Source organism: Mesocricetus auratus, unplaced genomic scaffold, assembly GCF_017639785.1.
Source record: "Mesocricetus auratus isolate SY011 unplaced genomic scaffold, BCM_Maur_2.0 Super-Scaffold_100040, whole genome shotgun sequence".
Lineage (NCBI taxonomy): Eukaryota > Metazoa > Chordata > Mammalia > Rodentia > Cricetidae > Mesocricetus > Mesocricetus auratus.
In genome coordinates, this window is record NW_024429217.1 from 3,413,354 (window position 1) to 3,437,454 (window position 24,101).

The 24,101-nt window shown below is 38.1% G+C and overlaps 2 protein-coding genes across 6 annotated transcripts in view; both read left to right on the forward strand.

Annotated features, from left to right (window-relative positions):
- The window catches only part of LOC101833858 (caspase-1), a 24,496-nt gene continuing 395 nt past the window's right edge, over positions 1 to 24,101 (forward strand). Inside the window, exons 1-10 of one of the 5 annotated variants that reach the window (XM_040734749.1) lie at positions 1 to 19; positions 736 to 1,002; positions 1,273 to 1,335; positions 3,917 to 4,029; positions 4,652 to 4,825; positions 5,226 to 5,460; positions 6,127 to 6,267; positions 9,562 to 9,671; positions 10,102 to 10,205; positions 10,682 to 10,786. In XM_040734749.1, coding sequence (XP_040590683.1) covers positions 846 to 1,002; positions 1,273 to 1,335; positions 3,917 to 4,029; positions 4,652 to 4,825; positions 5,226 to 5,460; positions 6,127 to 6,267; positions 9,562 to 9,671; positions 10,102 to 10,200 — 1,092 coding nt within the window. In that variant the 5' untranslated portion in view covers positions 1 to 19; positions 736 to 845 and the 3' untranslated portion in view covers positions 10,201 to 10,205; positions 10,682 to 10,786. The other 4 variants (XM_040734748.1, XM_040734746.1, XM_040734747.1 and 1 more) reach the window with 4 other exon arrangements.
- The window catches only part of LOC101828435 (caspase-12-like), a 21,001-nt gene continuing 14,962 nt past the window's right edge, over positions 18,063 to 24,101 (forward strand). The window contains 1 exon segment of the mRNA XM_040734722.1: positions 18,063 to 18,136. Within this exon segment, the coding sequence (XP_040590656.1) occupies positions 18,063 to 18,136 (74 nt within the window).

Sequence of the window (24,101 nt, forward strand, 5' to 3'; positions counted from 1 at the left end):
CAAGCCTGAGGTGTAGAGGGTAAGTTTAATTAAGGCAAGAATCATGCGCACACATGAATAGTGGCTATTTCTCAATCTACATACACGCCCTGGCTGAAAGGAACTTTCAGTTTCAGTACCTGCGGAGGGTAGGAGTGGAAAGCCATGGCTGGTGAGTTTTCCCTATTGCTAAACGGGCTAGTCTGCTAAATAAGTCGTTTGGGAAGGAACCTTTCTGGAAGCTGTCATCAGCCTCTGCAGATACTTAGGAGAGCTGAATCTGGGGAAAGAGGAGACTGTGGGGAAGAAGTCTGCACACTAGAAAGCAAAGGCCAGGGCCAGAAAGGAAATGGCGCTTTGCTGGTATCTGGCTGGCATTTTGCAATCTTAACTATTACGTGGCCCTAGTCTGACAGAGGCAACCAGGGGAGTGACAGATATGGAGCCTGCAAAGGAGTATGGTTTATTGTTAGTTCTTTGTTTTATTAATCTGATTTGAGAACACGTGAAACCAGAATGAGTGTTTATGCTTCTTTAGTTCTAACAGAAAGATAGTAACTTGATACTCCTGCATTTCTCTATTGTGCAATGTTGAGGGGACACAGGCAGCAGAGATTAAAAAAAAGAAAGGGATAAGGAACGTACATGAAAGAGTCCTTTTACTCATTCAGTCTGAAAGAGGCCATGCCCTCTTTACAACATGAAAGGTGCATGTGGCTATTTTCAGGACTTGAGAAATCTTTGTGTCTTAAACAGACAACATCCTCAAGGCAAAGAGGAAGCAGTTCATCCGTTCAGTGGGTGCAGGGACAATAAATGGCTTGCTGGATGAACTTTTGGAGAAGAAAGTGCTGAACCAGGAAGAGATGGAGAGAATAAAATTTGTAAATGCCACTGTCATGGACAAAGCACGGGACCTGTGTGATTCTGTCACTAAAAAGGGGCCTCTAGCAAGCCAAATCTTTATCACTTACATTTGTAATGAAGACTGCTACCTGGCGGGAGTCCTGGAGCTCGAATCGGGTAAGAGCCTTATCAAAGACGATGCTGACAGTCAAAACCTTTTAATAACCAATGCCTGCTTCACGTATTTTTCATGTGATTTGAAGACAACTCCCTCACCTAAGATGCCAGAGTGCCATTGTAGTGTCAATGGCACTATTTGCATGTCTCGGGTCTCTGCTGCTCCTGTTCCTTTTGCCTGGTATCGTGTAGCTCACAGTGGCTGCAAACACGCTGTATAACCAAGGATCATCTTGTAATGGTGAATTAATTTCCTTCGTCTCTCTTCAGGTCCACCAGCTGAAAATTTCGTTAGAATGGACGATTCCCGGGGAGGATACTCTCCTTCCTCAGGTACACATGCTTGAATGTAAAGGCAAGAATGCCCTTTAGACCTGTATCCTTTTGACCATCATCTTCACAGGGTAAAGCAGCTTGAAGAGCTGTGAGTAACTCCCAGGCACTGATTCTTAGATTTTCCTCATCTTATCTACATATCTTGCTTGAACCACAGCAGTTCTTGTGGCCTCACCAACTATAACTACACTAAAACTTTCTGAGTTTGTACCTCAAGTCTTAACTACCTAGTTGGGTACCAAAGATTACCATTCAAGTGCCCAGTGCACATATTCCCGTCTCCTTTGGAAATGTATTTCCAAACACCCCCAAGGGTGAATTTCTCAGTCTTCCTCTTTCTACTTCTTTTCAGTTTTCGCTTCCTTAGCTAACCCTGACATCACTGGCAGTTGTTCAAATATGAAACTCAAAATGCATCCTTAGCATTTCTTTTCCTCTCTTGCCTACTCTCAGTGTGTGTTTTAAGTTTTAGTGGGTTCCCCTGTCATGTTCAATAGCACCTTATCACATACCTGTTATTTATAGCATTTTTATAGTTGTCAAATCACTCTACGGTTATCTGTGTCAACTGTAATTTTCTTGGTCATTAGAGAAATAGTTATCTCATGTCAATTGTACTCTAGGCATTGTTCTATAACATCTTCAAAAATAATATCTCTGAATTGAACTTGAATGAATAAATATTACATGAATATTTATTTAATACTATTTTTAACACAAAGCTACCAAAACTTAAGCATAACAATTATAATGCAAACCCTAATTAAGATGACATGGAAGTCAGTAAGAACGTCAGTATTCACAGTGGTTCTTGCATGATAGAAAGTTGTTCCTTATTCATGATGGTTATAAAAGTTATTCACAACAAACAAGTAGCTCTCTTCTATGCCAGAGATAGTCCACACTGTGTCTCACACACCTGCAAGAGACAGCACTAACAGAACTGTGCTTATACCCATCCTGTGAGGGTCTTTGGGAAGACTGTGAGAAGATTGTGCAAGAGTTTGTAACTCAGATTAGATGTGCCCCACCAAATACATGCATGTTTTCTACTGGCTGCCACTGATCACTCAGACAGAGGTCTGGAATGCTGATAACAAGGATAACTTTGTAGCTCAGGGGGGGCTGGATCTTACAGACTTGGTACAGATTCTGAGAGGATACAGTAAACCTTTACTGGAGGAAAAAGGCAAAATAACCTTAATTTACCCAATTTTAGAGGAAATATTTACACCCCAAATACCACATTAATATTTCAGTGGTCCTCAATAAAATGCCGCCTCCACATTATAGAAGCTAATAGATCAGCTCACACCAGACCCATTGTTGGTAATGTTAGTTTTGAATAAGCCTGTGTCTTCTTAAGAAATGACTAGCATTACATGTTGCAAGAGAGATTTTCCACCACAGTTCTGAAATAATTTCATCCAGAAGACAATGCTTTCCCTGAAATCAAAAAGTCAAGTGTTAAAAAAAACAACTCAATTATTCTCCTGAATCTATTAATGATTATTAATCCACATTTTATTATGTATTTCATGTGATGTGACATTTCTATATAATTGAACACTTTAATTACTCTAAAAGTATTTCTAATACAATAAATATTTGTTTAATTTGTTGTTGCTTTAGAATTACTTGTGCTGAAGCAAGACAACTTTCTCCAGTTAATGGGTATTTTACACATTTTCATACTGTATTTGCATTAACTAGTCCATATTCTTGTCTACAACCAACACGTTTTGATGATTTGGCCCAACTCGCTAAACATATAGCAATTTATCAAAATGCCTTTCAAAATTAATTTAAATCTCCTAATTTTAATTGCTTGGTTTCCACTCTTGAGGCTCCTAAATAAATTATTTCTATTTTGAAAATTACTAAGTGTACATCAAATTATTTAGGAGTATACCACTTGATTTGACATATTGAACTTGGGATTCAATAGGAGCCCCAGAAACTCATAGAAACTGTTTTTAAAATACCCCTTTATTGATTTGTGCAATCAATAAACAGTGACATGCATTCACAAAATTTGCACATTAATTTTAGCACTTACATTCTGCTCCACTTTCATTGTAGTAAATACATTCAGTGTTGTTCCTCCATTGGTTAATCTGCACATAGTGATTAATCTGACAAAGTGATTCCCAAGGGAGAGGACAAAGTATCATTTCTCAAAATTAGTGATGCCTACTAATGTGTATAAGTTAATAAAATAGGAAAGCATACTTTTAATTTTTTTCAATGTAATTAAATGAAATATATTTCCTACCACCCTCACCTAAAATCTCATCCTAGGCTTCAAATACTTTCTAAAATAAATACTAAACATTTTAATACTCCATGCTTTGTTATCTAACATATTTATCAAAATACTAATCCCAAAGTAGATCTCATATCACACTACTGGGGATCTCTGGCTAGCAATATGTTCGTTAGTAGTGGTGTGTATCTCATTCTACAGTATGTAATGAACTCATGTACCTCATCTGTCTTCACACATGATAAGACTGGAAGGGATTTGATGTGAGACCAACAGCCTTCAATACAACTGGATCATTTTTGTCTCTTACAGAAATAAAGGAAGAACAGAAAAAAGAAGATGGTGTATGTCCAGGACCAAGTGGGAGCCTCAAGCTATGCCCCTTAGAAACAGTCCAGAAGATACGGGACAAAAATCCTTCAGAGGTGCTGTGCACAGAATCCAGGATGGAGCAAGCTGAAAAATACTGAGGCTGTCCTGAAGGGTGGTGTTGCTTTGTCACAGCCAAGTTCATTACAGTGTCCCCAGAGACTCAATGAGTCACTTTGCCTTACATAAAGACCTCTACTCAAGATTTTTGGATTTTAGTCCAATTCCTTGATATACAATAATAGCAAAAGGAAATCAATGACTGACAGATGCTTACTGTGAGTCTAATATTACTCCATGCACTTGTATATATAATAAACCTGTTATCCTTCAAAACAACCCATTTTAGAGATTAAGAAACTGAGTCAAGTGTGGGTAAATATTATGTCTACAGTCAATAGAACTCGGAGGAATCAGTTTTACAATTTAGGGATCCCTAGCTTTGTTTTTCAAAATTACACTTTCAAAGTTAAGGGTAGATGCTCAGAGACCACCTGGGTATTCATAAATACTTTGGTGCTCCTGAATTAAGACTTAGTTCCCTTCCTGTTCTTAATCTAATTTTCACAGGTTTGATTTCTTGAAAGGATTAAAAGGAGAGAATTAGGAAGGATCATAAACACATAGAGTAGACATTAAACTAAACAAGGCTGTTCACTCAATCTGCCCCTCCTACAGATTTACCCAATAATGGATACATCTGTGCGTACACGTCTTGCTCTCATTATCTGCAACACGGAGTTTGACTATCTTCCAAGGAGGGACGGAGCTGATGTGGATGTCAGAGAAATGAAGTCACTACTGCAGGACCTGGGATATACTGTGAAAGAAAAAGAAAATCTCACAGCTCAGGTAAGATTTCTCAAAATATGGAAAAAGGCTCATGTCTTTGATACCATAGATGATACTAGAAAGCATGTTACAGTTGCAGAAAACAAACTAATGCTAGTTTGTAATGATGAAATCCTTTGCTGAGAAGCCACTGAAGATTACTATGCCTACCATATTCTACATTGCTTTAGCTAAAGTCTCCTGTAACATCTAATTGGAAAATATTTCTACCACCTCAATGACCTCAGCATGACTCTGTATGATCTTTATAGCCTTGATTTTCATAAGTGGAAAGTTAGAAATTTTCTTTTCCATGTCACTCATTTTCATGGAATTATTCAAGGACTCCCTTTACCATTTCTAGTGAAATCTCACAGTGAAATGATAGCTCCCCTAACATCACTGGTCTGTTCTCTTCCAGGAGATGACTAACGCAGTGCAGGAATTTGCTGGCTGCCCAGAGCACAGGACTTCGGACAGCACTTTTCTTATATTCATGTCCCATGGTATCCAGGAAGGAATATGTGGGAAGTCACATTCTGATAAAGTAGCAGATGTTTTAAAAGTTGACACTATCTTTCGCATGATGAACACTTTGAAGTGCCCAAGCTTGAAGGACAAGCCCAAAGTTATCATCATTCAGGCCTGCCGTGGAGGTGAGTGCTGGTGGTTTAAATAACAGGACATTCACAGTCTGACTTTATCATTTACATAGACGGAGTACTTTCCACTGTTTGGGGATTGATACCTAAATAGCAAACTACTATTGACTACTCAGTTAATTATGCACTCTGTAGATTGTATTTCAAATTTGTAGATATATGCTTCATTTTCCACTAGAGACTGTCACTATATCACTATCAACAATCAATGCATATATATATATATATATATGTGTGTGTGTGTGTGTATATATATATATATATATAATCTTTGGATGTTATTGGATTCCATTTAAAGACTAAGAGCTAAGAGAGAAAAGAATCACTGACCCATGGCCCACACATATATATTCACATTCATATATGTATATATGACTAAAAGTCAGACTAATACTTTTTTTTTGGTTTTTCGAGACAGGCTTTCTCTGTATTATTTTGGAGGCTGTCCTAGAATTCACTCTGTAGCCCGGGCTGGCCTCAAACTCACAGAGATCTGCCTGCCTCTGCCTCCCGAGTGCTGGGATTAAAGGTGTGTGCCACCAAGTCCCTGCTTTTTTTTTCAGACTAATACATTTATAAATAGAGTTTACTAAAAGTTTCAAAGAAACAATAACTCCCTTGGAATTTGTTAGTAAAATAAAACCTATTTTGTCTTCCTAGAGAACCGAGGGGTGGTGTTGGTGAAAGATTCAGTAGAAGACACTGGAAAGAAATTCTTAGTGGATGCAGATTTGGAAGATGATGGCATTAAGAAAGCCCACATAGAGAAGGATTTTATTGCTTTCTGCTCTTCAACACCAGGTAAAGGAGTTTTTATGCAGATGATCTTTGTCAGGGTTACTGTTAGAATGGACCCCATACTTACTATTACCCAAGACTTTCACTGACAACTTTAAAAATTCATATTCAATCCCCCTCATCCACAAAGACAAAATATACGTATATAGTAAATTCTTCCATGATGCATAATGTTTCTCCTAGATTATCAAGGATAACAGAGTAATAAACAGAGGAATACGTAACCTGAAGTTGATTGGAATCTGAAAGGTGTGCACCACTGGGCTTAGTCAGGACACCAGTTTGCACAGGCATCAGGTATTTATGGAATCCTGAAGCTTGAGATGTGGAGACAGAAAAATGTATGACTGGACCTCAGATCCTCAGAGCCCAGGCCAGACAAACACCTGCAATCCCAATGTTGCTATGAGTAGTTGGAGGGAAGACACAGGAAAAACTACTGAAAACACACAGACCAGCTATCCTGTGCTGCATATTTGAGATAAAGTGGGTTTAATGTGAGAGGGTTTGATACATGAAAACAGATATTCATAAATAATTCAAATGTGTGTGAAACAGTAATAGTCAGATCACATCCTGACAGCTCCATTTACTACATCTTATATTAAATCTAGTTGTTTCATATTGCTGAGATTCCTTTGAATTTCTCACCAATATTTGCAAATATCCTGCCATTATGGAAAGGATTGAATAAGATGATACATGTGTGAATCACTGGACAATTCTTAAAGTACCTAACATAAAGTTGTTCTTTTTATCAAGGTTCTAATTTGTAATCAAACTCAAGTTACTTACCATGTTAAGGCTTAAATAAAACTTACTTGAGCTTTTCATTTACTGAATTTTGCATTTCCTGAGGCCTTCATTCTTTTACTCAAATGCATCCTTAAAACTCTGACTCTGATCAAATACCTTACAGATTATATTATTGACTATGGTCACAAACTCCAACACTGGGTAGACCAGGCCTTAATATAGGTCTCAGTACACTATTTTCCAATGATAAATGTCATGGTTATTGACACAATCTAGGCTCCTGGGGATTTGCAGAACTATTGGCTACTGATGTATTCTGGGCAGACAGAGAATGATCTTCAGAAATATACCAAGTAGTATGCAATGACACTCCACTGCATAGTTTCATACCATTGGTCAAACAGACAACTCTGATTACACCCAATAAATCATAAAAATTACAAAATGACATACACACAGGAAAGAGACATGTAAGGGGGAAGTATTGATTTATGAGTGGGGGGGACTTAATGAGAGGGCTAGGAATAAACATAATCTGATGCATTCTACATAGGAAAGAAATTGTCAAAGAACAAGTGTATTTAATTTTAAAACACCATAGCAAAACACCAACACATTTCCAGCTGGTTTTGTGTGTGTGTGTGTGTGTGTGTGTTTGTTTTTTGCATTGTTTATCTTTTCAGTTTTTCGAGACAGGGTTTCTCTGGTGGTGTTGGCTGTCCTGGAACTCAACTCTGTAGACAAGGCTGGCCTCAAACTCACAGAGATCCACCTGCCTCTGACTCCCAAGCGCTGGGATGAAAGGTGTGTGTCACCACTGCCCGGCTCATTCCCAGCTCAAAAATGCAGGGAACTTTATTGTTAGGTTTAACTGTCGTTTTATATAATCTCCTCTCATCTTGCATCCCACGTTCCTCTCTGGTTTTAGACTCTTCTTCAGGCCTTTCCATTCTTGCCACTCACGCTGCTGGCTTGTGTCTCTTTCTTTGGCTGCCTTCACTATTCTTTGTAAATGGCTCAGACTCTACCTGTCTTCCACACCCACTACCACACCCAGCTCCAATTTGCCCATGTAAACCCCAACCACACAGTAAGACCTTTTTTGAAAACAATCTGGCCTTAGTAGGACTTTTATGAAAAGAAGCCTTTTATTCTCTTCACTGTCCATGTTCATTCGGAAATACCTGCTTCTTCTCCTCATTTCATTTACCCTGCTCAGATATTTGTACTTATTATGTAGCCTTCAAATATCTCCTTTTTTTACTAGAAATAATTTCTCTCCACTTGTTGTTAAGAACACTGTATTTCAAAATGTGCACCAGACTTAAACCAGAGCCATTGCATGGCATCCTGGAGATGCACACTGAGATTCTTATTCTCCCAAACATAATCACTCTCTTCAATAGGGTCTGTCTCTCTGCCACGGGCAGACCCAGTTAGGACCTCTTAATTTGGGAGAATTAGGGATTTGGTACTTAGGTGGGCAAAGAGTTGGCGACTCACAAACAGACACGAACACAAGACAGTGGTAAATTCGAGTGCAATTTGTTAAAACATGCATTAGATTTTATAGTTATTATATGAGGAAATAAGGAAGTTAATTTTGAATATATGTTAAGGTATATTGAAATTAGCAAAATTGACACATAAGTCACATTATGAGATTAGAAGTTTAAAGTAAAAATGTTAATTTGGTATATATGTTAAGGTACATTGAAGTTAGCAAAATTGACATGTAAGGCACATTATGAGATTAGAAGTTTAAAAAAGAAAATTAAATACATAAGAACTGGCAGTAGCCAGGCAGTGGTTACAACATGATAATATTAGTTTTGTTTGAGATTAATTTATTTTTAGAATTATTTTTTTCTTTTATTGGCATATGCCCCAGCCATAGTTTTAATTTTTGGTTTAGTGCTTAACCCACCATTGGCCTGATTTTTTTAATTTTTTATTATACTATTTTGCTGTGCCTTGGATAATAGACATTAAGGGTGTTTTGCTTTAACAAGCCTTTTTTATGAAATTTATGGTATAGTACAGCATATGTTTTCTATATTTACTTATTATATTCATTATAAATTTTAGTATAAGGAAGGGAAGCAGCCATTATTTTAAGCACTTAGGGAGATTTTTTATTTAGTTGAAGAGCCCACCATTGGCCCCTGATTTTGTTAGTCTTGTTTTTGGCAAGGAAGATAGAACATGAGTCTTGGCCAGAGGAGGAACATTTAATTTCTCCCAAACCTAATCACTGTCTTACCCTAGGGACTGTCTCTCTACTAGATTTTTCACATCCTTGACATCAAGAAATACTGCTCCATCTGAAAATCTGCAATTCACACAGCATCCACCTTGAGTAAGAAGGAAGAAGCATTCATCAAATTTTATGTGTATATCCATTGAAAAATGGCAGGCAGATTATAAGATACAATATGAACTCTTTAATGATTCCAGCTAGAGTGGAAACGTGGAAAGGCTATGGTGGCCTGTATCCAGGATAAGGACTGTCATAAGATTTGAAATATATGTTATTTACAGACAATGTTTCTTGGAGACATCCTCTCAAGGGCTCTCTTTTCATTGTGGAACTCATCAAGCAAATGAAAGAATATGCCTGGTCTTGTGACTTGGAGGACATTTTCAGAAAGGTAGGACTAATGCTTTAATCAATTCTACTCCCCTGGTCTTTGGCTATTTAAGCTGCTCAGGACATGTTTGTCATGTAATAATGATGTCCTTTCTAAAGAACTTTGTATTATTACTTCTTCTTTTTAGTTAATCAACTATCCCTAAATGGGGCCAATGTTTTATGATCAAAAGCCTTAAGAAATAATCATTTATGTTAACCCCTACCCTGTATTTAATAGAAAATGGAGAAGAATATACTATCCCTGTGTTCATCATATTTGTCAGTTCCTGAAAAAAACTTAATAGTCTGGGAGATATTCTCACAGCTGAGGTTCTTACAAATACCTTGAGCTGTTGTTTAGTGTCATGCTAATCGGTGCAGTTTTTCCATCTCAAGTCAAGATTCTACTTTCTTAAAAAAGTGACTATAAATCTCTCTTTCTCTTCTAGGTTCGATTTTCATTTGAACAACCACAATATAGTTTGCAGATGCCCACCACTGAAAGGGTGACTTTGACAAAACGTTTCTACCTCTTCCCAGGACATTAAAACAAGTATGTTGGATCAATGTCTTTGTGTGTGTGTGTGTGTGTGTGTGTGTGTGTGTGTGTGTGTGTGTGTGTATGTGTGTGTGTGTGTACAATAGGGAAAGTTTGCATGAAGAGCACTAGAGTAATAAAACTCATCCTGACCCAGGTTTCTAGGTCTGACATAATTATTGGGGAGAACAGGGAAACAGTGAAGAGTGCATTGTTTCAGTATACTAAGGATGTTCTTTTTTCTTAATGTTCCCATACTTGGATTGTACTTTCTCAGGGTGGGTTGTTATGGGCCCGAGTTTGAAAGGCCTATGTTTTATATGTCTATATTTCATCTCTGTAGAGCAGAGCACTTAAACATCTCTGTAGCACTTAAACACTCTTGGGTTCTTCTCTGTTATGAGCATATATGCCAAAATTACAGGGTGATATTATAATCTGCACATACCTCAGCAGAATACTTAGGTTTGTGTGATTTTTCTTCCCTACAGGAAGCCAAGAGTTCCATTATTCTGTACCTGTTTTGGGAATCATGCCAATTAGAAGTGACATTTCTCTAAATGATGCAATAAATCTCAAACAAAACTTAAAGACTACCCTGGTTGTTCTGGCTATTGTTGTTGGTTTTTCCTTTGAGTTGATGCTCAGAACAATATGAGGAACTTATATTTTTTTAATTGAATTTAGTCTTTGAAAGTGCAATTTCATTACTATAACTTTACACCCTCTTTGCTTTTATTCTATCACTATAATTACTCTCCTCCCTAAAGTTCCCTTTCATATACCCTTGTGTCTTTTGTTTTTTAATGCCACCTAGTGCAACCATGGGAAGGGACTGTCCACTGGAGCTTGGTAGATACCTTAGTAGAAACGCAACTGCAGGCAGTTAATTGTTCCTTTCCCAGAAACCATCAGTAGCCAGCTTGTCAACAGAGTTCTTAGATTTGGCACTTAAGTCTGAACTGGTTTGGCACCATTATTTCTTTTAAGGTATAATTTGCTTGTGTTTTTCTATATAAAAGGAAATGTGATATCTTCACCACAGGTGTCTGAATTCCACAAATTTATAGCTTGGCAGAATATATTTAGGAGACAGAACTGGAACAGTGACAGTCAAAATGATAGATGACATCTCAAAATGAAGAGCTTGCTTGCTACTGCTGCTTTGAACAAAACCCAACAATTTCCACATGCTGATACACTTCATGGTTTCAAAGAAAATATGTATCCAGCCCATAACCTTAAGATTTCACATTTCCATTGAGATGAGAAAACAGACAGCACCCCTAGCAAATATGGTACAATTAGCAGACTCACATGACACTAACACACTGTCAGTTGTGATATCGCTTTAGCCATTTACTCAGTGACATTGATTAGGTTCAGGAAGACATGAGAGATGGCCACTGCACATGCTCCTTTCCAGTGCATCCTGTCTAAGCTGACATGCCCTGTATCCTCCAAGTTGGTCACAGTACAATCTTTGTCTATTGTCCATTGTCTAACTATGTCCCTGATATACCTGTTTGCTGAGATCATGTGACCAAGCATGCATTCTATTACTGCCTGAGACTGCTTCTGTGAGTAAGGAGCAATCTATGTTCAGAGGATACCACACACAGTGGTAATCAGTCTCTCTCAGCAAAAATTTATGCATAAAGGCAGTCTTGCACAGTAAATGAAACACACTCAGGGAGGATAAAATCAACCATGATATTAAATATGCTTAAAGAGTTGAATCAATCTTATAATAGTATTTGTTCTTATATTTAGTGACCAAGTGAGTCACAGAGAGTTATTGATGACCACCTTACTAGCAGAAGTAATGGAGACTAACTAATGACACAGGGCTTCCCAGAGCTTAGAATCTAATGGTAGAGTACTGATATGTAGGATGGAATCATAATTATGGGGCAAAAATGTCAGATTATAGAGAAACAGGTTCCTTAGGAACAAATACTGTTGATATTTAGGCAAGGTTGGAAGCATCAAGATAATATGGCAAATTTAGTATTAACAAAGATGAGATGTAGGGAGTAAACTGTAGAAAATAGGAAGACGAAGAAAGGAGTACTTAGGAGAACAATATTGCAGAGATTTGTATGTAGATTTCTAGGATAAAAGAGGATGGGATGCTCAAAAATCAGTGAACAAAATAGAAACTATATCAGAAAATGAGGCTGAATGATGAGGTCTAGTTTTTTGCCATTTTTTAAATTTTCATTTTACATGCAAACCACAGTTTTCCCTCCCACATTTCCTCCCACCCCACCCCTTGCCTCCTCCCACCAGCCCATCCCCAGTCTGCTACTCCTCATGGTTAAGGGCTCCTATGACGCATCAACATAGTTTGGCCTAGATTTAAATTGAGATCTTAGAATACTCAGTCTCATTGTCAACAATAAATGAGAAAAAGATGAGAAATTTCAAAGTCCACAGAGTAATTTTGAATAGAAGGATTTTGATGTATATGGGAAAAGCAAAGGGAAATAAGAAAAATGCATGGATTCTGCATATATTTAGCAAATATAATGAAGAAAACATAGATTTAAGTAGAAAATAGGGCATAAACTAAATACATTTACTGACATAAGGCTTAGCTGCTTTTTATATATTGGAGATAAAATATTATTTATTAGTAATTATTCAAAGAAAGATGATTAAAACGAGACATTTTCATTTTTAAATTCAATATAATGAGATTGTGGGTTATGGAAACACGATAGTTCATTGATTATTGAATATGCAACTCTAAATGATGAGATCCAGGTGTAGGCTGAATCTATTAAATCAAAAATTACTTATTATTTAAAGTTTATAATTGGTACACTGAGCATGTGTGGCTTACAAGTGTGACTTCTGGTGCAAGAATTTGCTTTTATGTGATAATTTATGTATTCATGTAATTGGAAAATAATATATATTTTAATTATACAAAATGTTTTAAAGTAAGTGTACACTACTCAACACCTAAGTAGGATTAGGATTAATTAACATATGTGTTGTTTCTGATCTTTTGTTGTGTGGTGATAAATACTTAAATTGCAACAATATGACATATGATTGTTAACACAGTCAATGATCTCCAGAAGCTATGGAATTTACTTGCCCTACTAAGGAATGGTAACTTCATTTCAACAGTATCTCCCTGAGCTACACCGTACCCCACCTCTCTACTCTTTTCCTGGATGTAACATTTTTAGATTCCACAAATAAGTAGAACCATATTGTATTTTGCTTTTAGTGCATGGATAGGTTAATTTCACTTAACACAATGTCCTACATTTTCATCCATATATTTACAAATGTCAGAACTTCATTAAAATACTAACCTTTACAAATACTAAAAGCACCATATATATCCTTTTCCTTATATGCTCACCTACCTGTCCACAAATACTTATTCCGCTTCTATACCTTGGCTGACACAAACAACTGCAATACGTGTTAAACTTAAAATATCCCTTAACTATTCTTATTTCATACATAGGATACAACCAAGAGTGGGTTTGATTGGATTATTTTATTTTTCTAGTGGCTATACTAGTTTATACTGCCACCAATAATGTATAAAGGCTCTCTGCCTTAGCATACTCTACAATACTAACCTTGTATAGTCTTTTAAAGTTTTGTTTATTCTTCTTATATACAATATATCCATACTTCGAGTCTCCCACTTCCACTCCTGCCGGTTTCATCATCACCTTCTCTTTTCCCCAAATCCACTATTCTCTCACATCTCATGCACGAAAAAAACCAGGCCTCCTTAAGGCATCAGGCAAACAGAATACACCAAAATATAGTAAGACCATCACAGACCCTCATATCAAGCTGGACTAGTATCCAACAGGAGGAAATCAATCTGAAAATAAAGTAAAAGAGTCAGAGACACACCATTAGGATCATTCCCAAAAAAACCAAGCCAAAGAAGCTGTGCATACAACCTAGTGCAAACCCATGCAGGCTCACCAATTACTACTTCAATCTCTGTAAGCACCCATGACCATGCTTAGTTCATTCTGTGGACCTTGTTCTCCCAATGTCCTCCCTCCTTCTTACTCCCTCAATTCCCCTTCACCCTTTTACATGTGGTTCCACAAAAACTCCAAACGGAGGGATCCAATGGAGACCTCCAGCCTGGACTCTGTCCACCTAATGTTTGTTTGGCTGTGGGTTTATGGTTCTGCTACGGTCAGTGTTTCTCAGATGATGACTGGCCTAGGCTCCAATCTACGTGTATAGCAGAACATTAAGAATCATTTCATTGTGACAGACTCTAGATATCCCCTATGTGGAAGGAAGTGGCGATAGGGTGGGAGGCTGGGGAGGATGGCTGGGGGGGGTTGCGGGAGGAGGGGAGAGAGAGGGAACTGGGATTAAGATGTGAAACAAGCTACTTAAAATTAAAATAATAAAACAAAATTAAAAAGAGAATCATTTCATTGTTTTTGTTTTGTTTTGTTTTGCCAGATGTGTTTGATTCTACCCTAGATTTCTGACCTATCTAACCACCAGTTCCTGGTCATCCACCTCCTAGCATGGCCCTCAAATTGGACCAGTTACTGGATGGTCACCCTCAGAACTCCAGTGCCACCACTGTCCCAGTACATCTTGTAGGCAAAACAGAATGCAGGCTGAAGGTTTTGTGGCTGGGTTGGTATCCCTGCCCCAACACTGGAAACATTGCCTGGTTACAGAAGATGGCTGGTTCAGGCTCCGTGTCCTCCATTATGAGGAGTCCTCACTAGGGTTACCCTGGAGGTTTCCATTGAGAGTCCTTTGTACAAGGTTTCCACACCCCTATGTCCTCTAATTCTCTCCATCCCTGTACCCATTCCCTCCATCTCCTCAACTACCTGATCCCCCCTATTCTCTCCATACTTGCCTCCAGTACACCTGAAAAATCAACTCTATTTCTACTTCCCAGGGAGATCCATGCATCATCTCCCTAGAGTCTTCCCTGTTTCTGAGCCTCTCTGGATCTGTAGATTGTGGCATGATTATCATTTACTTAACAGCTAATCTCTAGTTATAAGTGAATATATACCTTGTTTATCTTTCTGTGTCTGGGCTACATCACTCAGGATGTTTTTTTTCTAGTTCCATCCATATGCCTGTAAATTTTATGATGTCATTTTGTTACCAGCTGAGTAATACTGCATTGTGTAAATGTACCATATTCTCTATCTATTCTGGCATTGAAGGACACTTAGGTTGTTTCCAGTTTCCGACTATTATGAATAAAGACAATGTGAACATAGTTGAGCAAGAGTCCTTGTTGTAGAATGGAGTGACCTTTGGATATGTGACTAAGAGTACAGCTGGGTTTTGAGGTAGATCAAGTCCCAACTTTCTGAGGAACCACTGAATTGATTTCCATAGTGGCCACACAAGTTTATCTTTTTGATAAGGCCCATTCTGTTAGACATGAGATAATCTCCTCACGACTTTAATTTGTATTTCCTGGTTGCTAGAGTTAATGAAAGTTTGGTTTGCTTTGTTACATGCATATTGGCTACCATAATTTTCTATAAAATCTATCTATTCAGGTCCTGTTACTGTGTTTTTTCTTTAATCTGTTGTCTTGCTATTAAATAGTTTGGCTCTCTTATATAATCAGGATATTATATTCTTATCAGAATGCAAATCTGCAATGTAGCATGCTGTGTTCACTCTCTTCTTTGTTGCCTTTGGTTTTAGCTGTTTTTTACATTAATTGTTTTAAACTGTGCTTTTTAAGGTCTTGGGAGTAAAATCATTGCACAGACTAACATGAGTGAATATTCCCTCTATGTTCTAGCATTGCAAAATTACTAGTCTAAAGTTTAATTATTGACATAAGTTTCTAAAAATGTGGTCAGAGATAAAGAACTAATTTCATTCTTCTGCAAGTGTGGACCCAATTTTCCTAGAAATATATTTTAGAGGAACAATATCTTCAATATTGCTGGTGCTTGGAACTTTGGTTGAAAAGCAACTGAAGCATAACATAGCTGTAATTATGCTGTATCATATGGCTTTTGTGTTTGTTTTTCTGTGGATCTCAGTCCCACTTTATTTTAGATTTATAGCTATACAGTGTGTTCCATACAACTTTATTTTTTTTATTTTATTTTCCAGTTTAAATTTAGATAAGAAACAAGGTTGCTTCACAAGTCAGTTCGAGGTCCCTCTCCCATTCCCTCCCTTCCTCCCGTGCCCTCCCCCCCCCCCGTTATCCCCTCATTTCTCCAGGGAGGGTGAGGCCCTCCATGGGGGTGTGCATAGTGTGTCATTTCATATAGGGCAGGGCCTAGACCCTTCCCCAAGAGTTCAGGGTGAGAGTGCACCTCACATTGTTCTATGGGAGTCCAAAGTCCATGTGTATACTTGGGATGGGTACTGATCTGCTGCCCAAGGCTCAATAGATTCCCTAGGCCTCTTCACTGACACCCAGATTCAGGGGGTCTTGATCAGTCCCATGCTGGCTTCCCAGGCTAATGCCTGGGATTCAAGAGTTAACCTTTTTCTGCTCAGCTGTTTCTGGGGGTTAAACCAGCCCAGTCTTAATCCCTTTGATCATCAGTCCTCCCTCTCTGTTACTGGCTTTCTTGAGTTCAGCTCAGTACTTAACCAAGGGAGTCTGCCACTTCTTCGATCAGCCACTGAATGAAGTTTCTGTTTCCCAGACTCTCTGGCCATAGGATTGTAGGCTGGCACTCCCCAGATCTATGTCTAAAATCCATATATGAGAGAGTGCATGCCATGTTTCTCTTTTTGTGACTGGGTTACCTCACTCAGGATGGTTTCTTCTAGTGCCATCCATTTGCCTGCGAATCTCATGATTCCATTATTTTTTTCTGCTGAATAGTACTCCATTGTGTAGATGTACCACATTTTCTCTATCCACTCTTCAGGTGAGGGACATCTAGGTTGCTTCCACCCTGCTCTTACTCTCCCTGCTGTCTTACTCCCCCTGCTCTCTTACTCTCCCTGCTGTCTTACTCCCCCTGCTCTCTTACTCCCCCTGCTTTCTTACTCCTTGCTCTCTATCCCTTCTTGCTCTCATTCTAGCTCACAACCTAATTTTTAATTAATTTTTACATATGCATATGTATTTTGAATTTTAAGATATGGTATGAATTTTAATGGTTTTCCTACTTTCTAAAAAATGACAGTTGACTTTTGAGAGTGATTCCATTAAAGCTACAGTCTGCTTCAGTTGTGGCTATTTTAACAATTTTAGCCCTACAGTTCCACAAATATATGGTATCTTTCCATGTATAAATGACATTTATAATTGGTATCTTTTACTACCTTGGATACATGTATTTTTAGCTTTCTTTTTATTTATTCTTTGTGTCTTTCACATAATGCATCCCTATCCCATTCGTTTCCTCATCCCTTTGTATCTGCCTTCTGCCCTTGCAACCCCCCAGCAAATAAAAAAGAATAAAATTTAATAGAAAACAGGAAGGAAAAAAAAGGGGAAAATCAATCTCATCATGGAAGCTGTAGTGTGACACAGTAAGTCATACTGTAAGTCATTTTGTCCATGTGTACTTACTGCAAGTGTTCATTGCAATAGTCTTTGGTCTAGTTCCAAGCCTCTGGTTTTTGCTAATCTATCAATGCCGGGACCTCCCTGAGACTCCTCTTGGAAATTCTGTTTTGGCCCTGCATTGTAGATATCCTTCAACTTTGGATCTGCAGGACTAGCTTCTTCACATGCTCCAGATCACAGATGGGGTGGATGTTGGAGTGGGCCAACTCATAACCTTGATTCTTTCTGGACCTGGGTAGCTGTAGACTTCATTACCACCAGCTCTCCCATATCCTGACTACCATGGTGAGCCCACCAGCATTGCCCTGGCTAGTTCAACACTTGCAGCCATGAGCAATGGATGGGGCCAGTTCTCCTGTTTTCACATCCTTAGTGTTGGCTCTCCCACGCCTACACCATCAAGGTAAGCTCTACTGTGTTGTCCAGGTAACCTGCTCCACCATGCTCCTGAGTGCTGCAGCGGATGAGGGGCAGGACCAATCTTATGACCTCAGGGCCAGCTCTCTTACCAGGTGTCTAAGGTTGGGAGGGATGGCATCTCTCTTGTGCCCATACCACCATAAGGCAGACGAGGGGCAGGATCAGATTTTCCACACTGATGTGCTTGGGGCAATTCCCTCACACCCTTGTCTGTTTGGGTCAACTCTGTTGTGCTGCCCAGGTGAGGCGCAGGGCCTACTTTGACGAGTAGTGCAGCTGGTAAGGGGGGGGGGGTCAGCTCTCTTGCCCACCACAAATGATAGCGGTAATGGAGGATTGCATTGCAACTCTACCCATGCTGCTTTATGGCAGATGAGAGGTGTGACCAGATCTCACAACCTCACGTTTGTGACCCGCTCATCGTTGTTCCCATCACCAGAGTCAACTCTGCTGTGCTGCCCAGATGAGGGGCAGGGCCTGATTTCCTTACTGTTGCAACTGGTAAAGGGAAGGGTCAGCTCCCTCACCACAGATGAAAGAGGTGGTATGAGCTGTGCCCCTCTCAGACCTCAGGGCTGGCTCACCTGTGCCTTAGCTGACAGAGTCAGCTATGTGATTTTGTAATTTCTCATGATTTTGTAGGGCTAGAAACATAGTGGAAGTAGGAACTTGACTCCTCAAATGCTGGCCCTCAAACAAGGTTCTTTCCTCCAGACTACATACTCTACTCTTCCTGCAGAGTCACTACTTCTGTGAAGATGTTCCAATGTTTCATGAAATGAACATTCATAAAACGAAACACTGTCTTCCCCGTAGAAGTAATAAGCTGCTTTTCCACAAACCGAAAGAATCTCAAAAGCAAAGCTAGAATAGAAATAATGCATGCAATAAAGGTCATAATTAGATAAAGGTGCTCAAAATGCTTTGGCAACCTTAGAAATCACATCCAAATTCTGAGCTAAAGGGAAGTGCATGCTCAGCAGAGAGGAGGAACAAGTGAGAAATCTTAGGGAACCCTAGGTAATATCTAGAATGGAATCCTCAGGGTGACATTAGGACAATGTGACTGCACTGGCCCTGATAGACCAGGCCACATTGGGGAAGATGAAATATTGGAACAGGTCAAGTCTCCAGAGAGCCATGTGGATATGAGTTTAATTCTGAGGGATCTCAGTGTAGGTCTGAGAAGGAAGAGTGAAGTATAGAAGGAATCCAAGATATTTGTTTCATTGAACAACTTTTGCCAGGCAATTTTAATCATAGAGATGAGTACTCTTTGCCCAGGATGATACTTTTGTCTTATTCTACAGGACTCCCTCATTTTTATATCAATTTTATTGGATTTCTACCCAACTTCTGAAAATTGGAAATTAAAATTTATCTAAATTCCTAGGTTTTAAATTTCTTCCCATGTAACACAGTGACTCAGAGCTACTTGAGAACAGTAACACATGCAAAAAATGGGGAAAAATTATGATACATTGTACTAATGAGAATTACTAAGATTATTTACTTAGTTTTTCTCCCTTCATTAATTATGATATTAGAAAAGCTAAGTAGATGACACCGTGGTGAGTAAATTATTTCTCTTAAAATACAGTTGAAGTAAACAAAAATGGTGGGACATTTTAATATAAGACACCTGGAAATTTCAAGTCCATGTTGGGTATGAAATGTCAGAGTTGGTCCCAAATTACAGTGGTATTCTCCCAAGAATTATCAGAATTTAGGAATTTGTCATTGGGTTGTTCTACTCTCCACATCAAGGACTTCTCAACACTTTCCTAGGTGTACAAGGTCCTGTACTACAGATTAGCTATTTTTAATCTTCATATATTAGAGAGTTATTCCCTTTAATATCTTCTAGACTATTCTGCTCAGCCAGAAAAGAAAATCAATTCTCACAATCAAACACAGAAATTTACATTGTGTGATTTATTTTGCTGATGATCAAGAAATGAAGAAATCAGAAGAACCTGCGGACACTCTCCTGAGCAGCCCATGAGACCTATGTGGAGAAAAGACTCAAGATGTACTCTCCTTCATGCTCAGAATAGAGCGACAAGAAAAAATTGTTCATTCTAAAGACAATATTTTAAAACTCTGAGTCCAAGGTATGCGATTATAAATGCTGTAGATTACTATTTTTATATAAAAAGATTCTAGTTGTCTTTTATTCAGTAATTAAATTTATGGTGTTCATTTAGAACTTTTATTTTTTCTCTTCTATTCAGGGTTTATGAGAATTTTGTTTGCAGTCATGGAATCAAAATAATTATAAAACAACAAAGTTGAGTAGTAATTATCTGTAGTTTAGTTAAAAAGCACACACACTGAAGACATTTTATTATTAAAGCATACAAAGCTTGATGTTGATATACTAAAAATTGTACCACAACATTAATGAATGCCCTGTGTTTTACTACTTGCTTAACTTTAGTTGATAATATCTTTATATTTTAGATGTGACCAAACCTTGAATTATAGGGAATTTTAACTAGGTACAAAAAAGGAAAGAGTAGTTATTTTCCTGTTTTTCTAAAGACTTTTGTGTAACTACCCTAGCTAGATTCTTGTTATGGCCTGAGCCCTTGGGAAGCACAGAGACAGTGTCTTTTGGGGTAGAGGTTGAGGCAGAAGGAAACTATCTGAGATCTTAATACAGCAATGTTTATAATGGACAGGTCTTCAAATGCTCAAGTAAGACAAATTCACTGTGTGTCCATTTCCTAGAGATTTACCCAATAAAAGAAGTCAAAGGTCACACTTTAAAGGCTCTTATCATATGCAATACAGAGGTCAAACCTCTCTCTGAGATATGGCATTAACTTTGAAATAATTTTCATGAAAGGCCTTCTTGAAAACCTGGACCATACCGTGGTAGGGAAAAAGGAACTAATGACTGAGATAAGAGCCACTACAAACTCATATACAGTGAACATGTCATGTTTTACTCAAAAATGAGCATCAAGGACACTAGATACTGTACTCCATCATGAGACTTGCAAATGCTTTAGCATGACTCCTTCAAATTCCTTTAATAAGTAAATTATTCCTAGTGGACCCTGTCATAGAATTATTGCATGTAGAATTTGACAGAATGTTCATAAAAATTTGTTGTGGTAGAGTATTTGAGAAAAGCAGCCAGTCCTGTGATCTATGACTTTTTATACAATAATATTGAATGGATTTGCTGGGCGGTGGTGGCACATGCCTTTAATCCCAGCACTCGGGAGGCAGAGGCAGGCGGATCTCTGTGAGTTCGAGGCCGGGATGGACCGATAGCCTCCAAAACAATACAGAGAAACCCTGTCTCGTAAAAACCAAAAAAATATTGAATGGATTTGATACAAAAATGAATCAATTGTGTGTGTGTGAAGTAAAAGACATCACTGTGCTGGAATACCTCAGTAACTCCATATGTATTTCACTATACAATACCCTAATCACGGTAAATGGCCATTCTTAAAGACTATGTATTGGAGCACATTTTCTCAAAAAGAAATTAAAATTTATTTAGATGAAGGGGTGGATTCAGGACTTGAGTCAGAGCATTGCTATATGAAGGTAGTCTTTGGCCTGAGAAGCTTATCAGAGAGAAAGCACATATGTAAGGTTTAGAGTAGAAGGCAACAAAGTCCTTCTCCACATGGCTCAGCTGGACAGTGTCTGCCTCCACATTCCTAGGTGGATCTGTATCTTGGCTTTTGAAGACTCTCATTCACTTCCCCAGGGCTCCCTGCAGAGAAATTGCTTTCTGTATTGCTGGGATACACTTAATAAGACCTCCCCAATCTCCTACCTCAGTAAATTTTAGATATTATACAAATTAGTTTCACATGGGTGTGTCACACACACAGAGAGAGAGAGAAAGAGAGAGAGAGAAAGAGAGAGAGAGAGAGCTGCATCCTCATTAGGATCATTGAGAAATATTCCAATTTACTATAACAAGATTGTTTTACATCATCAGAACACCTGGCTGTAGCTAAGTTATTTCAACTTAAAATTTTTAGTTACTTACAGCTTCATGGTAATTTTCAGTGAAAGTTATTGGATGTGTTAGAAAGTGACTCATCCCAGCTCTCCAAAGACTAAGGCAGGAGATTACTATTAGTTCTTGGTGAGCTGAAGATTAACAGCAAAACTCAAAGGAAAAAAATGCACTCGGCATACACATGCACCCATATATTATTTCACGACTCATCATAGCCAAGTTGTGGCATCAACACAGGTATTCATTGATAAATGAATGCTACAGATAATGAAGATTCAACCTTATTTTTTTGAAAGAAAATGGGTTGAACTGGGGAGTCATTGTGTTAAGCAAAACAAGCTGCATTGAGAAAGGCAGTATGGTTTTGCTTATATGCTGAATCTCGATTAAAAGCTAACAGGACACAAAAGTGCAAGTGGCACTATTTCAGAAAAGGGTGTGGATCAGGAGGAGGGAGATGGAAAAAGAGGGTGAGTGTGATATAGAATAGTCAAAGCACATATGAAAGCATAAAAATATAATGAACCAATTACATTATCCATTTAGGACATGGTAAAATAACAGGTTATAATTACATATGGCCATAGTGGCCTGCTGAGTTTTGTATGTAAGTTTATATTTTATGCAGGGACTGTACCAGTAAATGTAACTTACAGTGTGCCCTCACACATGCCTTGACATTTCCACACTCATTTCTGCTGACTCATTCTGCCTTGTTTCTTGCCCCTTAATTTCCTTTGTGTCCCAGCCCTCTTTTATTCCCTTAAGAACATGTTTATATTTTCAGATCACATTTTGTATACTTTTATTCAATTTCCAATATATGAATATGTGAAACAGCATTTCACAATCTTCATTCTGTGACTGGTTCTTTTTGCTTAATCTGAGGATTTAAATTGAAAACTATTTTCCTTCAGATTTCAGGATGTTATTACTTTGTATGGTTATATAGTTATCAATTGTGTATAAACACCACATTTTCTTTATCCAGTCATGGTAACCATGGTAACCTTAAGGTGCCTTATAGCTGATTTGTGTAATTTGTAAATTTTCAGGTGTTCTTTTTGAAAATATTTTGTGGAGGTAAATTTGATAACCTCAAACTAGTCTCAGGGTTTTGGTCACCCAAGAAGTGTCAGGAATGAGCTCTATTTTGTGGAGTGGTATTGCAGTCAAGTGAGCTGTTCGTTTGTTATGCCACAAAATTAAGGCACCATTGCACTAGCATATCTTGTAGGCCCAGGACAATTTTGGATAACATTTTGTATATTAACTGTCTATCAGATGTATAGTTGATAAAAAAATCATTTTTTTCAATTCTTTAAGATGTTACTTTATCTGAATGACAGTGTCCTTTTTCATGTAGGAACTTCTCAGCCATGTCATGAGGTCCCATTTGTTAAATGTTGATGTGGCTGCTTGTGGTACTCAATGTGTTCTGTTCAGAAAGTCCTTCGCCAATGAGTTCAAGGAAATTCCCCACTTTGTCCTCTATCAAGTCACTGTAACTGGTTCTATGTTGAGATCTTGATCCATTTTGGGTAGAGTTTTGTGCAGAGTAGTAAGTATACAAACATTCTGCATGCAGTCATTCAATTTGAAAATCACCATTTGTAGCAGATTCTTCTTTTTTCCAGTGTGTTTTTCTGCTTTTTTATTTATTTAAGAAACATCATGTGTATGGATATCCAGTTAGACTCCATTTATCAGCATGACTTCTTTAGCCAATAGTATGACATTTCTATTTATACAGTTTTGTGATGTAACTTAAGATTTAGAATAGATCTGTAATGAATCTGCAGTTCTTTTATATTTCAGGACTGTGTTAGTCATCCTGCATTGCATGTGAGTGAGTGTGTATGTGTGTGTGTGTGTGTGTGTGTGTTTGTGTGTGTGTGTTTCCATATGAAACTGAAGATTATCCTTTCCATATCTGTGAAGAATTGTGTTTGAA